At 40.4% G+C, this 15,776-nt stretch overlaps 1 protein-coding gene across 7 annotated transcripts in view; it reads right to left on the bottom strand.

The window, feature by feature from the left end:
* The window catches only part of HHAT (hedgehog acyltransferase), a 324,736-nt gene that overhangs the window by 255,020 nt on the left and 53,940 nt on the right, over positions 1–15,776 (bottom strand). For 6 of the 7 annotated variants that reach the window (XM_057727696.1, XM_057727697.1, XM_057727698.1 and 3 more), the window contains exon 4: positions 14,163–14,276. The exons of the other annotated variant lie outside the window; for it this stretch is intronic. In XM_057727696.1, coding sequence (XP_057583679.1) covers positions 14,163–14,276 — 114 coding nt within the window. The remainder of the gene's footprint in view (positions 1–14,162; positions 14,277–15,776) is intronic. 7 annotated transcript variants of the gene reach the window in all.

The following is a 15,776-nucleotide window of genomic DNA, read 5'->3' as shown; positions in this document are numbered from 1 at the left end:
TTTAAGGAAAAGAGACGTGGACTGCAAACTGCAAATCCCATCCTTCAGTGCCAACTCTTCCAAAATACTGCCTAAGTACAATTCTTTCCCAAACCTATACTCCAGCCCAAGAGAGAACATTTTAAATGAGTGACTAGGCCAGCCACTTTGAAGTTCCAAGAAAATCAGAGAAATCTGCAGTTCATTTTTACTATTTTTCCATCTTACTACCCACATTAAACAGCCACATAAATTTGCTTCAAACTTTCCCCCAAATGCTCACCTCTGGATAGAGTTCAATTATAAGGAACAAGGTTGCCAAAGACTATTTTAAGAAGTAGTTTTAACAAACGACAAAAAGGGAAGAGGTGTCTTTTTCAACGTGATCTACAGCACTTACCATTTGGAATCCTTTTCCATGCATACATGGTTACATATATATACATATAACACAACTACATTTTTATTGAGTGCTATTTGATCCATTTGGAAGAAGCCTGTTGGTTGGGATTCATTTGGGACCTTAACCACAGACTTCAGCTGCTTCAGCTTGGAACAGCTGGAGGAACCTTCAGGAACTACTTAAGAGTGCTGTGCAAACCCCACCTGCTCCAGAGAGTCTCTGATGAGTTTACCCATGCTCGCAAATGCTACCTTGGGGGGCACACAGGTTGTCCTATATTCTCATCCCCCACCACCTTCCTCCTGCCAAGGAGTACAAGCAGACATCTGATACCATTCTCTCTAAGACATCACAGAAAACGCTCCCACGTGAACCTTACATTCTCTTATCCCTCCTATTACCCACTCATCCTCCCCAATGGGCAAAGGCAACTCCACTATATAGATTCATGGCGGACGGGTGATGAAAAGGGAACAATGTGAAAAATGCAAGAAGAATCACCTATTTTAAAACTTACATAAATTAGAACACCACTAAAATATTGATTTTTTTCATAATATGAAGTGAATACAATTGGAACCTATAAAAATGCAATCAGAATCCCATCCCCAAAACACCACTAAAATGCTAATACAGCATGACTAGCTTTCCATGCCTTGTTCTCTGACTGTCACCACAGGAATACAGTCCCCACTATCAATGCAGCCCTTAGGGCACCCCTCCTGCAACCGCTATCCCTCCTTCACACACACCTAGACCTGTAAGAAGCAGGGCAGAGAGGGCAAGAAATAGAAATGTGACATTACTTAACAGTGCAGGCAGCAGCATAGAAGGTCTGTTGCTCTGAGGAGGGCTTTTTCCAAGTGTTTCAAAGACCATTTTCATATGCAAAGACCTAAAGACAGCCCTGTCCCACCTATTTCTACTCCAAAAGTGCTTATGTATTTAATTTATCAAACTTGTGTCTAGCTCTTAAGCAAAAATGCTTAAATATCAGATATTGAGTCTCTGACATCAAATATGCCTCCATGCCAGGAATCTTTTAACTTTTCAAAACTAAAAAAGAAAGTGTGTTATATTTTATTCCAAAACAATACTTCTGATTCATCACTAGAAGGACTTTAAAGATAGTTTTTCCAAGTTCTCAGTGGAATCTGGGTAAATACATACAGTTTTGGTCACACACACATAGTCTATGTCAAGCTTAAGATTTAAAAATCTGCCTAGGCACAAAAATGAAGATATAGATCAATGGAACAGGATAGAAAGCCCAGAGATAAACGCACACACATGTGGTCACCTTATCTGTGACAAAGGAGGCAAGAATATACAATGGAGAAAAGACAGCCTCTTCAATTAGTGGTGCTGGGAAAACTGGACAGCTACATGTAAAAGAATGAAATTAGAATACTTCCTAACACCATTCAAAAAAATAAACTCAAAATGGATTAAAGACCGAAATGTAAGGCCAGACACTATAAAAACTCTTAGAGAAAAACATAGGCAGAACACTCTATGACATAAATGACAGCAAGATCCTTTTTGACCCACCTCCTAGAGTAATGGAAATAAAAACAAAAATAAACAAGTGGGACCTAATGAAACTTAAAAGCTTTTGCACAGCAAAGGAAATCATAAAGAAAACAAAAAGACAACCCTCAGAATGGGAGAAAATATTTGCAAACGAAGCAACTGACACAGGACTAATCTCCAAAACATACAAGCAGCTCATGTAGCTCAATATCAAAAACAAACAAAACAAAACAAAAAAAACAGAATCCAAAAATGGGTGGAAGACCTAAATATACATTTCTCCAAAGAAGATATGCAGATGGCCAACAAACACATGAAAACATGCTCAACATCACTGATCATTAGAGAAATGCAAATCAAAACCACAATGAGGTATCATCTCACACCAGTCAGATTGTCCATCATCAGAAAATCTAGAAACAATAAATGCTAGAGAGGGTGTGGAATGTAAATTGGTACAGCCACTATGGAGAACAGTATGGAGGTTCCTTAAAAAACTAAAAACACAACTACTATATGACCCAGCAATCCCACTACTGGGCATATACCCTAAGAAAACCATAATTCAAAAAGATACATGTACCACAATGTTCACTGCAGCACTATTTACAATAGCCAGGACATGGAAGCAACCTAAATGTCCATCGACAGATGAATGGATAAAGATGATGTGGCACATATATACAATGGAATATTACTTAGCCATAAAAAGGAATGAAATTGAATTATTTGTAGTGAGGTGGATGGACCTAGAGTCTGTTATACAGAGTCTGTCATACAGAGTGAAGTAGGTCAGAAAGAGAAAAACAAATAAACAAATACAGTATGCTAATTCATATATATAAAATCTAAATAAACGGTACTGATAAACCTAGTGGGAGGGCAGGAGTAAAGCTGCAGATGTAGAGAATGGACTTGAAGACCTGGGGCGGGGGGGAGGGGAGGATGGGACAAAGTGAGAGAGTAGCATTGACATATATACACTACCAAATGTAAAACAGATAGTGGGAAGCTTCTGCAGAGCACAGGGAGATCAACCTGATGCTTTGTGATGACCTAGAGGGGTGGGACAGGGAGGGTAGGAGGGAGGCTCAAGAGGGAGGGGATATGAGGATATATGTATACATACAGCTGATTCACTTTGTTGTACAGAAGAAACTAACACAACATTGTAAAGCAATTATACTCCAATAAAGATCTGAAAAAAAAAATCTGCCTAGAGAATTCCCTGGCAGTCCAGTGGTTAGGTCTTCACGCTTTCACTGCCAAGAGCCTGGGTTCAAGCCCTGGTCAGGGAACTAAGATCCTACAAACCATGCAGTGCAACCAAAAAAAATTTTTTAATTAAATAATTAATTAAAAATCTGCCTGAAAGTCAAAACAGCCCAACTCATTTAAGTTAAGAGGTTCAGATGACAGTTATGACCGGGAACTTTTGTTCACTTGAAATAAGGCACGAAGAATCATGTTGATCAAGTAACGTGTACAAATAAAACACAATCTTAATATAATGTTGGGCTGTGATGTTTCTAATTTAGAGATTTAAATTCTAATCAAGTATTACTTTTATATAATGCTTTTCTTTAACTGAGATTTTTATTGAGACAGTTGTAGATTCACCTGCAGTTAAAAGAAATAATACAGAGAGATCCCACAGCAACTTTACCCAATTTCCCCCTGTGGTGACATTATGCAAAACCAGAGTACATCACAACCAGGATGCTGACATTGCTGCAATCCACAAATGTTCAGGTTTCCCCATTTTTACTTGTACTCGTGTGTGTGTGTGTGTGTGTGTGTGTGTGTGTGTTTAGTTATATACAGTTTTATCACGTAAAAGTTTTTGTCACATACAGGTTCAGTATCCACCACAGGAAAGAAACTGAACAGCCCCATCACCCCATCACCTCCTGCATTGCCTTTTTATAACCACACTTACATTTTTCCTGCTCCCTTTACCCCACATCCTTAATTACTGGAAACCACTAACATCTTCTCCATTTCTAAAATTTTGTCATTTCAAAAGTCATACAGTATGTAACCTTTGGGACTAGCTTTTTTTCACTCAGTATAATTCCCTGAGATCCACCCAAGGTGGATTTTTATTTATATTTTATTTATATCAGTTTTTATTTCTCTAGAATAAATGCCCAAGAGTGAATTGCTGGGTTGCGTGGTAGTTGCACGTTTAGTTCTATAAAAACTGCCCAACATTTTCCCAGAGTGGCCATTTTCCATTTCCACCAGCAACATACAAGTGCTCCAGTTTACCTGCATCTTCACCAGCATTTGGTGTTGTTACCATTTTTTATCTGATCCACTCTGGTAGTTGGACAGTGGTATCCCACCACGGCTTTAACTTGTATTTACCATGCTCTTTTAAAGTGTATCAACGTGTGAACAACCTGAACCTCGCATCAATAAGATGGATTGAGTGAACTTTGCTGGGGCCCAGGATGCCAGCCCATCAGAACTATCCTGACCCCCTTCACTCTCTTCATTCCAGGTTCTTCAGTTCCTGATAGGAGACAAAAAGGAAGGCAGGGGAAGAGGAGAAACTTTTTTAAGTCTAAGAAACAATAAGAAAGAAACTGTACTCTATTTTTGTGGCAGCTGAAATAAAGAGAGACTAAATCCTACGGCCTTTCTGATGGGATTAGGCCAGACTGAATTGGGTAGGCAAACTTGCCCTCTGCTTCCACTGCTGCTTGTGTGTACACGGAACCACTTCTCAAAACGGAGTATAACTGACTTTTTTTGATAAACTCCCTTAACATATTAATATCCTGTCTTGTTCATAACACGATGATGTAAGAATCTAACATGGTACCCAGCACACAGCAAGTGTTTCATAAACATCGGCGAAATGACTGGTTAGAACACGCGGGTGGGTAGGTGGGTGGGTGGACGGATAGATGAATATGCTTCCCCAAGTACTGGGATTTAACCTGGTCATTACGACTACGAACAAGACATTAGCACCAAAATTTGGGGCTTTTTAGTCACTAATGTGAAAACCTGCTGATTTCCAAAGTCTCTGCTTGTACACCTAACCCCTTAGAACAGATTACTTTGCCACTGCAGATAGGAGGGAAAGGTGTTATCTCACATCTCACTGCCTACTTCCTGTTTTCACTCACAGGGATCTCTTACAAATCTTGTGTTGGGGGAAGCCTCAAATACTGCACAACGGACAGGGCACAGGCACCAACTCATGAATGCAGACTCTTTTATGGAACCTGATGCCTGTCACCCCAGGGCAATCTTCCAAGAGATCCACAAACTCAGCTGGTGTGCTTCAAAGGCTGAAGTCGTTACCCCTGAGAACAGACCGTGGGCTTGTGGCCCTTTCCTGTGCAAATCTATATTCTTCAAATAGGGGGCCAGGACCCAGCCACAGGAAGAGCTGGCTGGCCATGCCCCCCTCACACCACCTCTCCTTCCTCCCTTCGGCTTTAGAGTGCTCTGTGCTGTGGGCAGTGAGTGGTAACAGGATGTGCCTGAGTGGTCCCCCTCCCCAGCTCGCCTCTGTAGGGAGGAACCAAAGTGCAAAGCCCTGGTGAAGTCTCCTGTTGGCAACTGGACCAGACTTTGCTGGGTATTAATTCTTTTTGTACATCTGCCCAGAAACCACTCAGTGGGGGCACTGTTAGAGAAGTAAATAAAAGGAGTCAATCAATAACCCTTATGCACGGCATAATTTATTATATACTACACAATCAACTGCAGCTGCCACCGAAAAAAATACATATATGTGTATATACCCCACACAAACAAACAGGGAAAATAACCAAAACCACAAAACCATCCCAGAATCCAGACAACTGCATTCGCCCGCTTCTCCTGGGAGCAAAGACCAGTGAGCCCAAACAAAGCCAATCCCATCCCTCCTTAGAGATGCACTGATGGAGGTGGAAGAGCCTAGTTCCAGGAAATCCATTAGTGCATGAGATTCCCATTAGGGGTGTGGTTTCGATAACACGCTGGAAGGGAGCGCCTGCTTGTTCACCACGGCCTCCCGGAGGTTAGTGTGTTCATCTCAGCCAACGCCACGGGACCACGCTTTTCAGCCTGTGGCCGGTGAGCTCAGCCGGTCGGGGCCCAGGGCTAATGGTGTGGGTCCTGCCGGTCAGAGGTTGAGTGAGAACGCACCCTGTGGTCAGCGGCACCCAGCCTTAGCCCCCACACACGGCCAGCCTCCTCAAGAAGTTCACATGGGGTATTTTTGGTTCTGAGGGCAGAGAACACAATGTCTCAGGTAGTGAGGGTGTTTAAGAACGGAGGCCACTGTCTGACCCACCCCACACACGCTCCAATCAAAACTAACCCACGGCCAAAGCTCAGAGGTGTTACTCAGCCTTCCCTTCCAGGGCGCTGCCCCCAGTGCAGTCTTGCCAAAACCCAGAGAGAGCCCTACCCAGAGAAAAGGCGTTTAACCTTGGCCGAGGAACTCAGTGGAAAGTTTTATTACTTGCCATGGTGAATAAAAAAAAAGGAAGAAAAAGAAAATCCCACTTTTGAACATAACTTCTTCTCTGCCTCTCTCTGGGAGGAGGTGGGGCCACACGGGTAGAGACAGGATTAGACAGTAGATGGAGGTGGGAAGCATCCTTCAGCGCTCAAGGGTGGCAACCACAAGAAGTGACAACTCCTATCCTCTGTACAGTATCATCATGATGCACAGCATTCGTGATGCCCCCGAGAATGGGGAAATAAAAGACAAGTACAGCCCAAATCTTCCACCCTGAATAAGTGCCAAAAACATCCATCCAAATTAAGGCCATCTGGAACCCTCAGTACAGGTGGTGAAAGCATGGAACTAATGGGGCCAAAGTTGTGGTTCATACTTACATAAGGACCAAGCAGACTCACACAAAGAGCGCACTGTGCCCCAGGCCAACCAGAACCCTGCCCACCAGCTGTTGCACAAATCAAACCTGCAGTCACAGAGAGATGGGACACACACACACACACACACACACACACACACACACACACACACACAGATGACTCCGTACGAACTCTGCCTCGTTCCAACAAAAATGCAAACAAAACCTCCTACTGAGTTTGGATAACATGCGCTCTGCAGATAAAAAGACAAGTCCACCTGTCCACCCATGTCTGGTAAGGAGATGCAGGAAGCTGAAATAAGCACATGACTCCACCCCCTTCAAGCCACAGCTCAGAACCAGCTCCTCGGGTCCTTCCCTGACACCCCCAGGCAGATGTGGCCACTCCTCCCAGGATCCTGATCAGGATTTGGTTTCCTCTGTCACTTCTCACTCAGCTCCTCGGGGGGAGGGGGCTGTGTCTCCCCATCCTTTCTCCCACAACCCAGCACAAGCTTGAAACAGGACCTGACAAAGACAGGCAGGAGAGGAATGTAGGTACAGCTGAACAGACAGCCTCTGCCCTCCGGGGTTTCAGAATCTCAGACAGTTGCCTCCCTTTTGAACAACCATAGAGGGAACTGCTCCCAGAAGCACACACAGACCGAAGTCACGGCACACAGCAAAGGCCAGCAGACCCCAGCAGCAGCCACCTCTTACGTGGCTGTCATCGTATGCCAGCACAACCTTGAAAACCATCAGACCTTCACCACTACCCCAGGAAACAAGCAGCACTATTCCTGTTGCACAAATGAGGAGAAAGTCTCCAAGATACGAACTGGCTTAAGACTGCATTGCTCAAAAGTGACAAACCTGGGTTTCAGCCAGGAGCTCTTAGCCACCCTGAATATGGCGTCCTAACAGAAAGAGCCTTAACTCAAAGCTACAAGCAAGTTAACCAAAGGAACATCCATATTCTAACCTAGGTAGATTTCTGATGCTGGTAGATACAAAACAGGAGCTGAAAATGGAGGAAATTTGGAAAGAGGGAGGAACATCTGGCCACTAGCAGAGGGTTAATCTACATCTCTCATCGTCTACTGGGGCTATATCTACTCTGGGTGGGGGAGGGCTGGTTCTTGGAGACAAGAAAACCTTCCTCTATGCATAAAGCACAGGCAGGCACACAGCACAGAAACAGACGGTATATCTGTGGTATTAAAATTTCACAGAGAGGAAGTGACAATTGGGGAAAGATAGCTAAAAATGTTCCTAGGGAAGATATAATGGAAAAAAGAAAGGCTAGAGAAACACTGATCTCCAGGAAGCAAACAAGAGGTAGCAAGAAGAAGAGTGTGAGGCAAAGGAGACCAGTCAGACGGGGCCATGTTGGGTCTGATGCACATGGCAGAGCGGTGGGGAGGGCAGGACATGAAAACTTTGTGTGCCCAGGGCACCTCACCTCCTCCTTCTTCCAGACATTCAGTTAAAAATACAACACATATCGGGCTTCCTGGTGGCTCAGTGGTTAAGAATCCTCCTGCCAATGCAGGGGACACAGGTTCGAGCCCCGGTTTGGGAAGATCCCACATGCTGCGGAGCAACTAAGCCCGTGTGCCACAACTACTGAGCCCACGTGCCACAACTACTGAAGCCCAGGCGGCTACAGCCTGTGTGCTGCAGAAGAGAAGTCACTGCAGTAAGAAGCCCGTGCACTGAGACACAGAGTAGCCTCTGCTCACTACAAACTACAGAAAGCCTGCACACAGCAACGAAGACCCAATGCAGCCAAAAATAAAATAAATAAAACTAAAAACTAAACCTATTTTTTAAAAAAATATCATATCAAACACAGGGAAAGGAATATTTATAAAGTTTATAAGATATAAGAATAATGAAATAACACCTGCATACCCAGCACCAGCTTAAGGAAGACAAAGCTACCAGTGCTTTAAAGGGCCCTGAGCATATGTCAAATATACCTCAATTTAAAACATGTCAATTATACATCAATAAAAATAAATTATCAAAGCAAAAACAAACAAACAAAAATAGAGCCCTGCATATCCCCCCTCTGATTCTATTTCCATCCCCAACCAGCTCTAGCCACTATGCTGAACATAATTTCATGGCTATCTCATCTCTGTGGTCATTCATGTGAATATATCATTTAGTCTGCACAGCTTTACGCACATGGGATCATATCTGATAGATTCCTCTGCAACTTGCCATCTTAGCTCAATGTCGCGATCCAGAAATTCAACCATGTTGACAGTTACAGTTATAATTCATTCCTTCCCATGGAATAAATTCACTACAATTCATCCATTTCCCCATAACGGACATCGGGATTGCTTCTCGCTCTTTATTACTACGAACATCACTGCAATGAACGCCCTGGCTCATGTCCCCTGACTGGGGGAGAAGAGCTTCTCCAGGGAACATGTCCGAGTTAGCACTGGCAGCTGTGGGCTTTTCACCTCTCTGACTTCACTAGGTAATGTATTACAAAGAAGCCATACCAACACATGCTCGCAACCTCTCTGTATGAGTTCAGGCGGCCAGTGCTTGATATCATCGGGGAATTTTTGTTTTGCTTTATCTTTGCCAAACTCAAAGTATGTAATGATATCTTGCAGTTTTGAGATGCATTTGCTTGACTACTAATGAAGTTGAACATGTTTCCATAAGTTTCTTGGTCATTTGTGTTTCCTCTTCTACAAATTCCTTTTCACATATTGAGCCCTTTTTCTATTGGGTGATTTGGTTTTTTTCTTTTGAAATTTCTTTATATTCCAAATACCAACCCTTTGTCAGGCTGCAAATAACTTCTCAATTAGTCACTTGCCTTTTCTCTTTCTTCTCTGTGTTTCTGGATACACACAAAGATGTACATTGATTATTATACAATTGATAAGTTCTTGGTTTTAATGTGGTTAAACTTATCAATTTTTTCCTCTACAAGTTGTACTTTCTGTGTCTTAATTAAGAAATCTTTCTCTAGCCTACCATCAAGAAGTATTGTCCGCCTACATCACGCTTTCTAAACATTTCATACTTTCGTTTTTCAAGTCCCTAATTCACATTGAAAATGGATAATGAATGGTATGAGGTAAATGTTCATTTATTTTTAATGACTAAACGATTGTGTCAGCACTTTTTATTGAACAGTTTACCTTTTCCATGCAGATCTGAAATGCCACCTCTGTCATAAATCAAGTTTCCATTTACATACAGGTATTTTCTAAACTCTATTCTGTTACATTGGTCTATTTGTCTATCCTGGTGCCAATACAACAATGTCCTAATTATTATATCTTTCTAAGTCATAGCATCTGGTAAGGCACATAATCTGATTCTGGTATCAATTTTATGCTCTCTTCTTCATAAAATGAATGTTCCCTTTTTTTCTCTTTTCTGAAAAAGCCTGGAAAAGACATAGATAATTTGTGCCTTGGATGTCTGGCAGAACTGGTGTGTTAGACTACTGTTTTCTTTACAAATATATTTTTAACTACTCACTCAATTTCTTTTCATGCTTATAGTACTATTCAGTCTTTCTATTTCTTCCTAAGTCAGTTTTGGTAAGTTATATTTTCTAGAAATATGTCTGCTTTGCCAGAGTTTTTAAGATTATTGTCATAAAGTTATGCAAAATATCCTCTTACTTTATTTTTTATTTGCTTTTCCACACCTAATATTATTTGCGCATGTTTTTCTTGCCCAATCATGCCATTGATTGTTTCATTAATGTCTACTCTTATTTTTATTCTTTCCTTCCTCTTTCTTGTTTCTTTTTTCTGTTCTTTCCTAATTTCTTACATTGTATGCTTAGCTCATTAATGACCAGCCTTTCTTTTATTTTAATATGAGCATGTAAAGTTATGCCCTTACACAAACTTAAAATTATTCAAATAGCACCCTACAAGGTATTTTCTAAACTACCTGATATATATTTTTCATTCATTTCTAACTATCTTCTAATTTCCAGTATGATCTCTTTTTTTACCTATTAGTTATTTTAAAGTATGCTTTCTTTTTTAATTTCTAAATGAATTAGAGTTTTCAGGTCGTCTTGCTATTGGTTTCAACTTAATTGCACTGGGATTAGAGAAGGTAACCTATATAAAACACAGCCTTTGAAATTCATTGAAAACTACTTTATGGTTAAGATGTGGTCAATTTTTATAAATATTTTTCTACGTGTTCTTTAAAAGGCTGTGATTCTCCAGTTATTAGATGTAATAATTTACACTTCTTATATAAAGTTTATTAATTGTATTTGTTTTTTTTCTATCTGATATATCAATTTGCGGTGAAATTATGTTAAAATCTCTTCCTACAATCACAGATATATCTGTTTATCTTTATGGTATTGATCAACTTTTGCTTTCTATATTTAGAAGCAAAATAAACAGAATTATAATATCTTCTTAATGAAATGAAGTCTTTATCATTAAACAAGAACCCTCTTTGTCACAAATAATGTTCTTTGCCAGCTGTTAATGAAACTGTACTAGTACCTGGGTGGATGTGACAAAGATGAGTCTTATATTTGCTGGAACATCTTTTTCCATCATTGTACTTTCAAACACTCTGTGTCCTTCCATTTTAAGTATATCTTGCTAAGAAGCACCCCTCTGGACTCTGTTTTATTTCTTTGTTTATTTTCCTTTTTTCTGTTTTTCTTTTATCCAGTCTGACAATCCTTTTCTGGGGTTGGGGGTGGATTGGGTCCATTCACACTGATTGTGATTACTGATATAGCTGCATTTATTTCTACCATTTCTTTGGTGCTTTCTCTTTGTCCTACATTTTCCATGTTTCATCCTTACTTTTTAATGACATTTCTAACAAATAAAGCCCACCATTTTTTAAAAATTTATTTTATTGAAGTACAATAATTTAAATTGTTGTGTTAATTTTGCTGTGCAGCAACGTGATTCAGTTACACACACACACACACACATATTCTTTTTCATACTCTTTTCCATTATGGTTTATCACAGCATATTGAATATAGTTCCCTAAGCTATATAGTAGGACCCTGTTGTTTATCCATTCTATATATAATAGTTTGCATCTGCTAACTCCAAACTCCCAGTCTGTCCCTCCCCCACCCACCTCCCTCTTGGCAATCACAAGTCTGTTCTCTATGTCTGTGAGTCTGTTTCTGTTTTGTAGATAAGTTCATTTGTGTCATATCTTAGATTCCACATATAAGTGATATCATATGCTATTTGTCTTTCTCTTTCTGACTTACTTCACTCAGTATGATAATCTCTAGGTCCATCCATGTTGCTGCAAATGGCATTATTTCATTCTTTTTTATGGCTGAGTAGTATTCCATAGTTATATGTACCACATCTTCTTTACCCATTCATTTGTTGATGGGCATGTAGGTTGCTTCCATGTCTTGGCTATTGTGAAGAGTGAGAAGCCCACCATTTTTTAAAAGGAGGGAAAAAAAAGAATAATACTACCTCATCAACCCTACTTTACAGAAAATAATAAATTAAGATTTAGTGGTGAAAAGCCTTCCTAAGGTCAGAAAGCTAATAAGTGAGAAAGCCCAGGACCTAATCCATCACCCAACACTCTTCCACTCCACAACAGCTGACCCTTTCCGACAACAGCAGCAGTGAGGCTGCCTGCATTTCACAGATCCTCCTCAAAACAGTTCATCTTTCCCCCTCAGAGAAAGAAAACAGGTATTAAGCTATTCATTTTACAGATGGGAAAACTAAGACCTAGGGGCAGTGAGTCATTTACCTAGTGGCAGAGAAGCTTTGTGTTAGAAATAAAAATTTTAAATTTATAGAAATGTTGATGTCTTAGCAAAGCACCAAACAAATTTGTGGAAGAAAAGAAACCCGTTAATGAAGGCTGAGGTGGATATATTCATTACTAGTTTAGGAATACAAAAAAATGGATTATTTATTATTAGATTTGCTCAGAAGGTTATATAAAATTGAATAAAGGTGACCAAAAGGTACAAACTTCCAGTTATGAGAAAAATAAGTACCAGGAACATGATGTACGGCATGATGACTATGGTTAACACTGCTATACGGTATATTTGAAAGTTGCTAAGAGAATAGGTCCTAAAAGTTCTCATCACAAGGAAAAAACATTCTTTCCTTTTTTCTTTTTCTTTTTCCTTTCTATCATACTATATTAGACAATGGATGTTAACTAAGCTTACTGTGGTAATCATTTCACAGTATGTGTATGTTAAGTCATTGTACTGTATACCTTACTTATACACTGCCATATGTCAATTACATCTCAATTAAACTGAAAAAAAGAAAGTTATATGAAATTTTAAAGTATATTCAGAGATGACGACATCTAAAATTTTTAATTTTTTGCCACTTTATAAGATGGAAATCACTTGAGGACAAAAAAGTAATCATTATCATATTTAAAACAAAGTTTGTGTGCCAATGGGATTTTCTGTATTCCAGGATGAGAATCAGGCCCAGAAAGCACCAATTTCCAGGAAGGAGATGAAAAATAGCCCAAGTCTGGTGACATCTCTAAGCACATGGCACCTGTTTGCTCAGTTCACATCCGGGTCTCTCGAGCCCAGAGGTTCCTGCTGCTTCTGTCCCTTTAGTTTCCTCACCTCCATGAACTTCTAAGAACCAAACATTTCTCCTGGGTTGACTTTCAAGTCCATTTTTGGCTGTGCTCTGTTTTTACTGGGTAAATTTCCAAGCACAGATTCATTTTTTTCAGATTAGGAAACCACAGAGGCAAGATGCATATATGAGAGGGCGCTGGCCCCTACGCTAGAGAAAGATCCTCCTGGCAACATTTCAGGCCCCTTGTTAGCTACGATATAAAGAGGGCCTCAATCCCATCTCTTGTAAAAACACTTTTCAAACATCCATTTGGAAGAATCTCTTGTTCCCTAAACCAGGCCAAAGAAAGAGCAAAATACTGCTAGAATCCTGATCTAGAACAGTGACTAACATAAATTACTTGACATGAAAATCATTCCCACTTCTTAATAAAATCATTCTCTTTCTTCTGAACTTGTATGTGAAATCACATAGATTCTCAACAACAGGCAGTTTTTGTAAGATCATTTGATTAAGAATGATCTTAAAGAATACCACCTGAAGTTAGTTTTACTCTAAAACCTTCATATCCATTGGCTTGAAAAATGACTTGGAGGAAGTAAACACAGGTTAAGCATGTATGAAATTTTTATCTTATCTTTATCTTTTATTTTTAGCTTTTCATTTTATTTTTTATCTGATAATTTATCTTATTGACCAGTAACAATTCTTTCTCATCTTTTCCAGGTTTCCAAGGCTCATATCCATGTCTCCTGATTTCCTCTCAGGTCTCTTTCTTCACAAAAAGCAAAGGTGAAAGAAGCTTAAATGGAAACGAGCACATAATCATACCTTCCTTGCAAACAGGTTGGCTACTTGAGACACACCCACGTGGCCAAGCAGAAGCCACGCCAGCCGCTGCTTCCCCCACTCCATCCAGAAGCTCCACTCAAAGTCGGTTGGGTCCTAAACAGGCCAAAACAGCAGTATATCAGAGGAATCTTGGTACGTGTTTGAGGCAGAACACAAACCCCAGTTAATAAAACAACTGCAAGAAGAAAGCCAAGGTGAGTCCAAATGCTATAAAGTGGCTTTTACACAACATTTCCAGCCTCTACCCCACCACACCCCCCACCTACTCATACCCTCTCTCTAGCTTCGCTGGTCTCATTGCCAGTCCCTCAAATGGGGCAGCTAAGGCTGCCGATTCAGATCCCAGATCTACCCACATACTGGCTGTGATGACCTTGAGCGAGACATTTCACCTTTCTGCTGTCTGCTCATATGACAACAGGACTGATCTTCTAGGAATTTGTGAAGTTTAACAAAGTATATGCATATCGAAATTTTAAAATAGTACCTGGCACACAGTCCTCCCTAAAAATTGTTACTTGCCACTAACTGCTAGTCCCATGTGCTTTCCATCCAGTGTTAACCAGCTCAGAAGCAGTACTGTGCTTCTCAAACAACACATGTTCCCCACCTCCAAGATCCTGATACACACACAACCTGCTCATGGAGCCCCCATCCCATGAAAATCATAGGTCTGGTCCAATCCCTTCCATTTAAAGACTGACTACACCCAGGACATGCCTGCACCACACAGCCAGGCAGCAGCAGAGCAGAGAACTCAAATCGTTAACCTGGCTTGATCCCTGTTCCAGAGCTCACTTCCCCATCTTAAAAATGTCAAATTAGTAGAGTCAATCAACTGATTAAAGGCACAGAGGTCATGTCATGAGGCCATGCTAGTAAAATGCTACTTTGTAACAGGGATGCAGGTAAAAAGACACTAAAAACCAATATTCAAGAAACCAAAAAAATCTTTATGTTTCATCCTAACGCCCAGGACTACGGAAAACACTGTGCTGGTCAAATCCCATCAACAAAATTACACAGTCTTTCATCACTAATTATTTCAGAAAATAGCCATTTAAAGGAAATAAAAATGTTTTTCTTATGTCTGCTCTTCTCCATTTAAAATATTTACTTAAAGGAAATAGAGAGAAAAGCTGAGTTAATGAATAGAACAAGATGGCCAATAAGTGGCAGATAATGATTTGGGGAAGAAAAATGTTGACTTGCCTGGTCCCATAAGCAAAAGGCTTACAGACCCTGAGCTCACTCACTCATTTCAAGGTAAATCTTAAAATCTCAAATCAAGAACAACTTCTTCACATTCTGTTCCTTCTTTATTTCCTTTCTCGATACTACAGTTCTCAGTCAATTAGAAAGCTCTTCTTTGGTTCTGTAAGGGAGTCAGATATAAACCAGGGATAAATTCTAGCCGGACAGAAGCAGGAAGGCTCCTCCGTGGAGAATGGGGAGGCTGAATTCAAAGACCCACATCCAATCTTCAACATCAGTGCTTCTCAAACCTCAGTAGACACACAAGTCACCTGCAGATTTTGCTAAAATGCAGATTCTGATCCAGGAAATCTGGGATGGGGCCTGGGATTCTGTCTT

The sequence above is a fragment of the Hippopotamus amphibius genome, chromosome 3 (genome assembly GCF_030028045.1).
Source record: "Hippopotamus amphibius kiboko isolate mHipAmp2 chromosome 3, mHipAmp2.hap2, whole genome shotgun sequence".
NCBI lineage: Eukaryota > Metazoa > Chordata > Mammalia > Artiodactyla > Hippopotamidae > Hippopotamus > Hippopotamus amphibius.
This window is presented reverse-complemented; position numbering and strand designations above follow the sequence as displayed.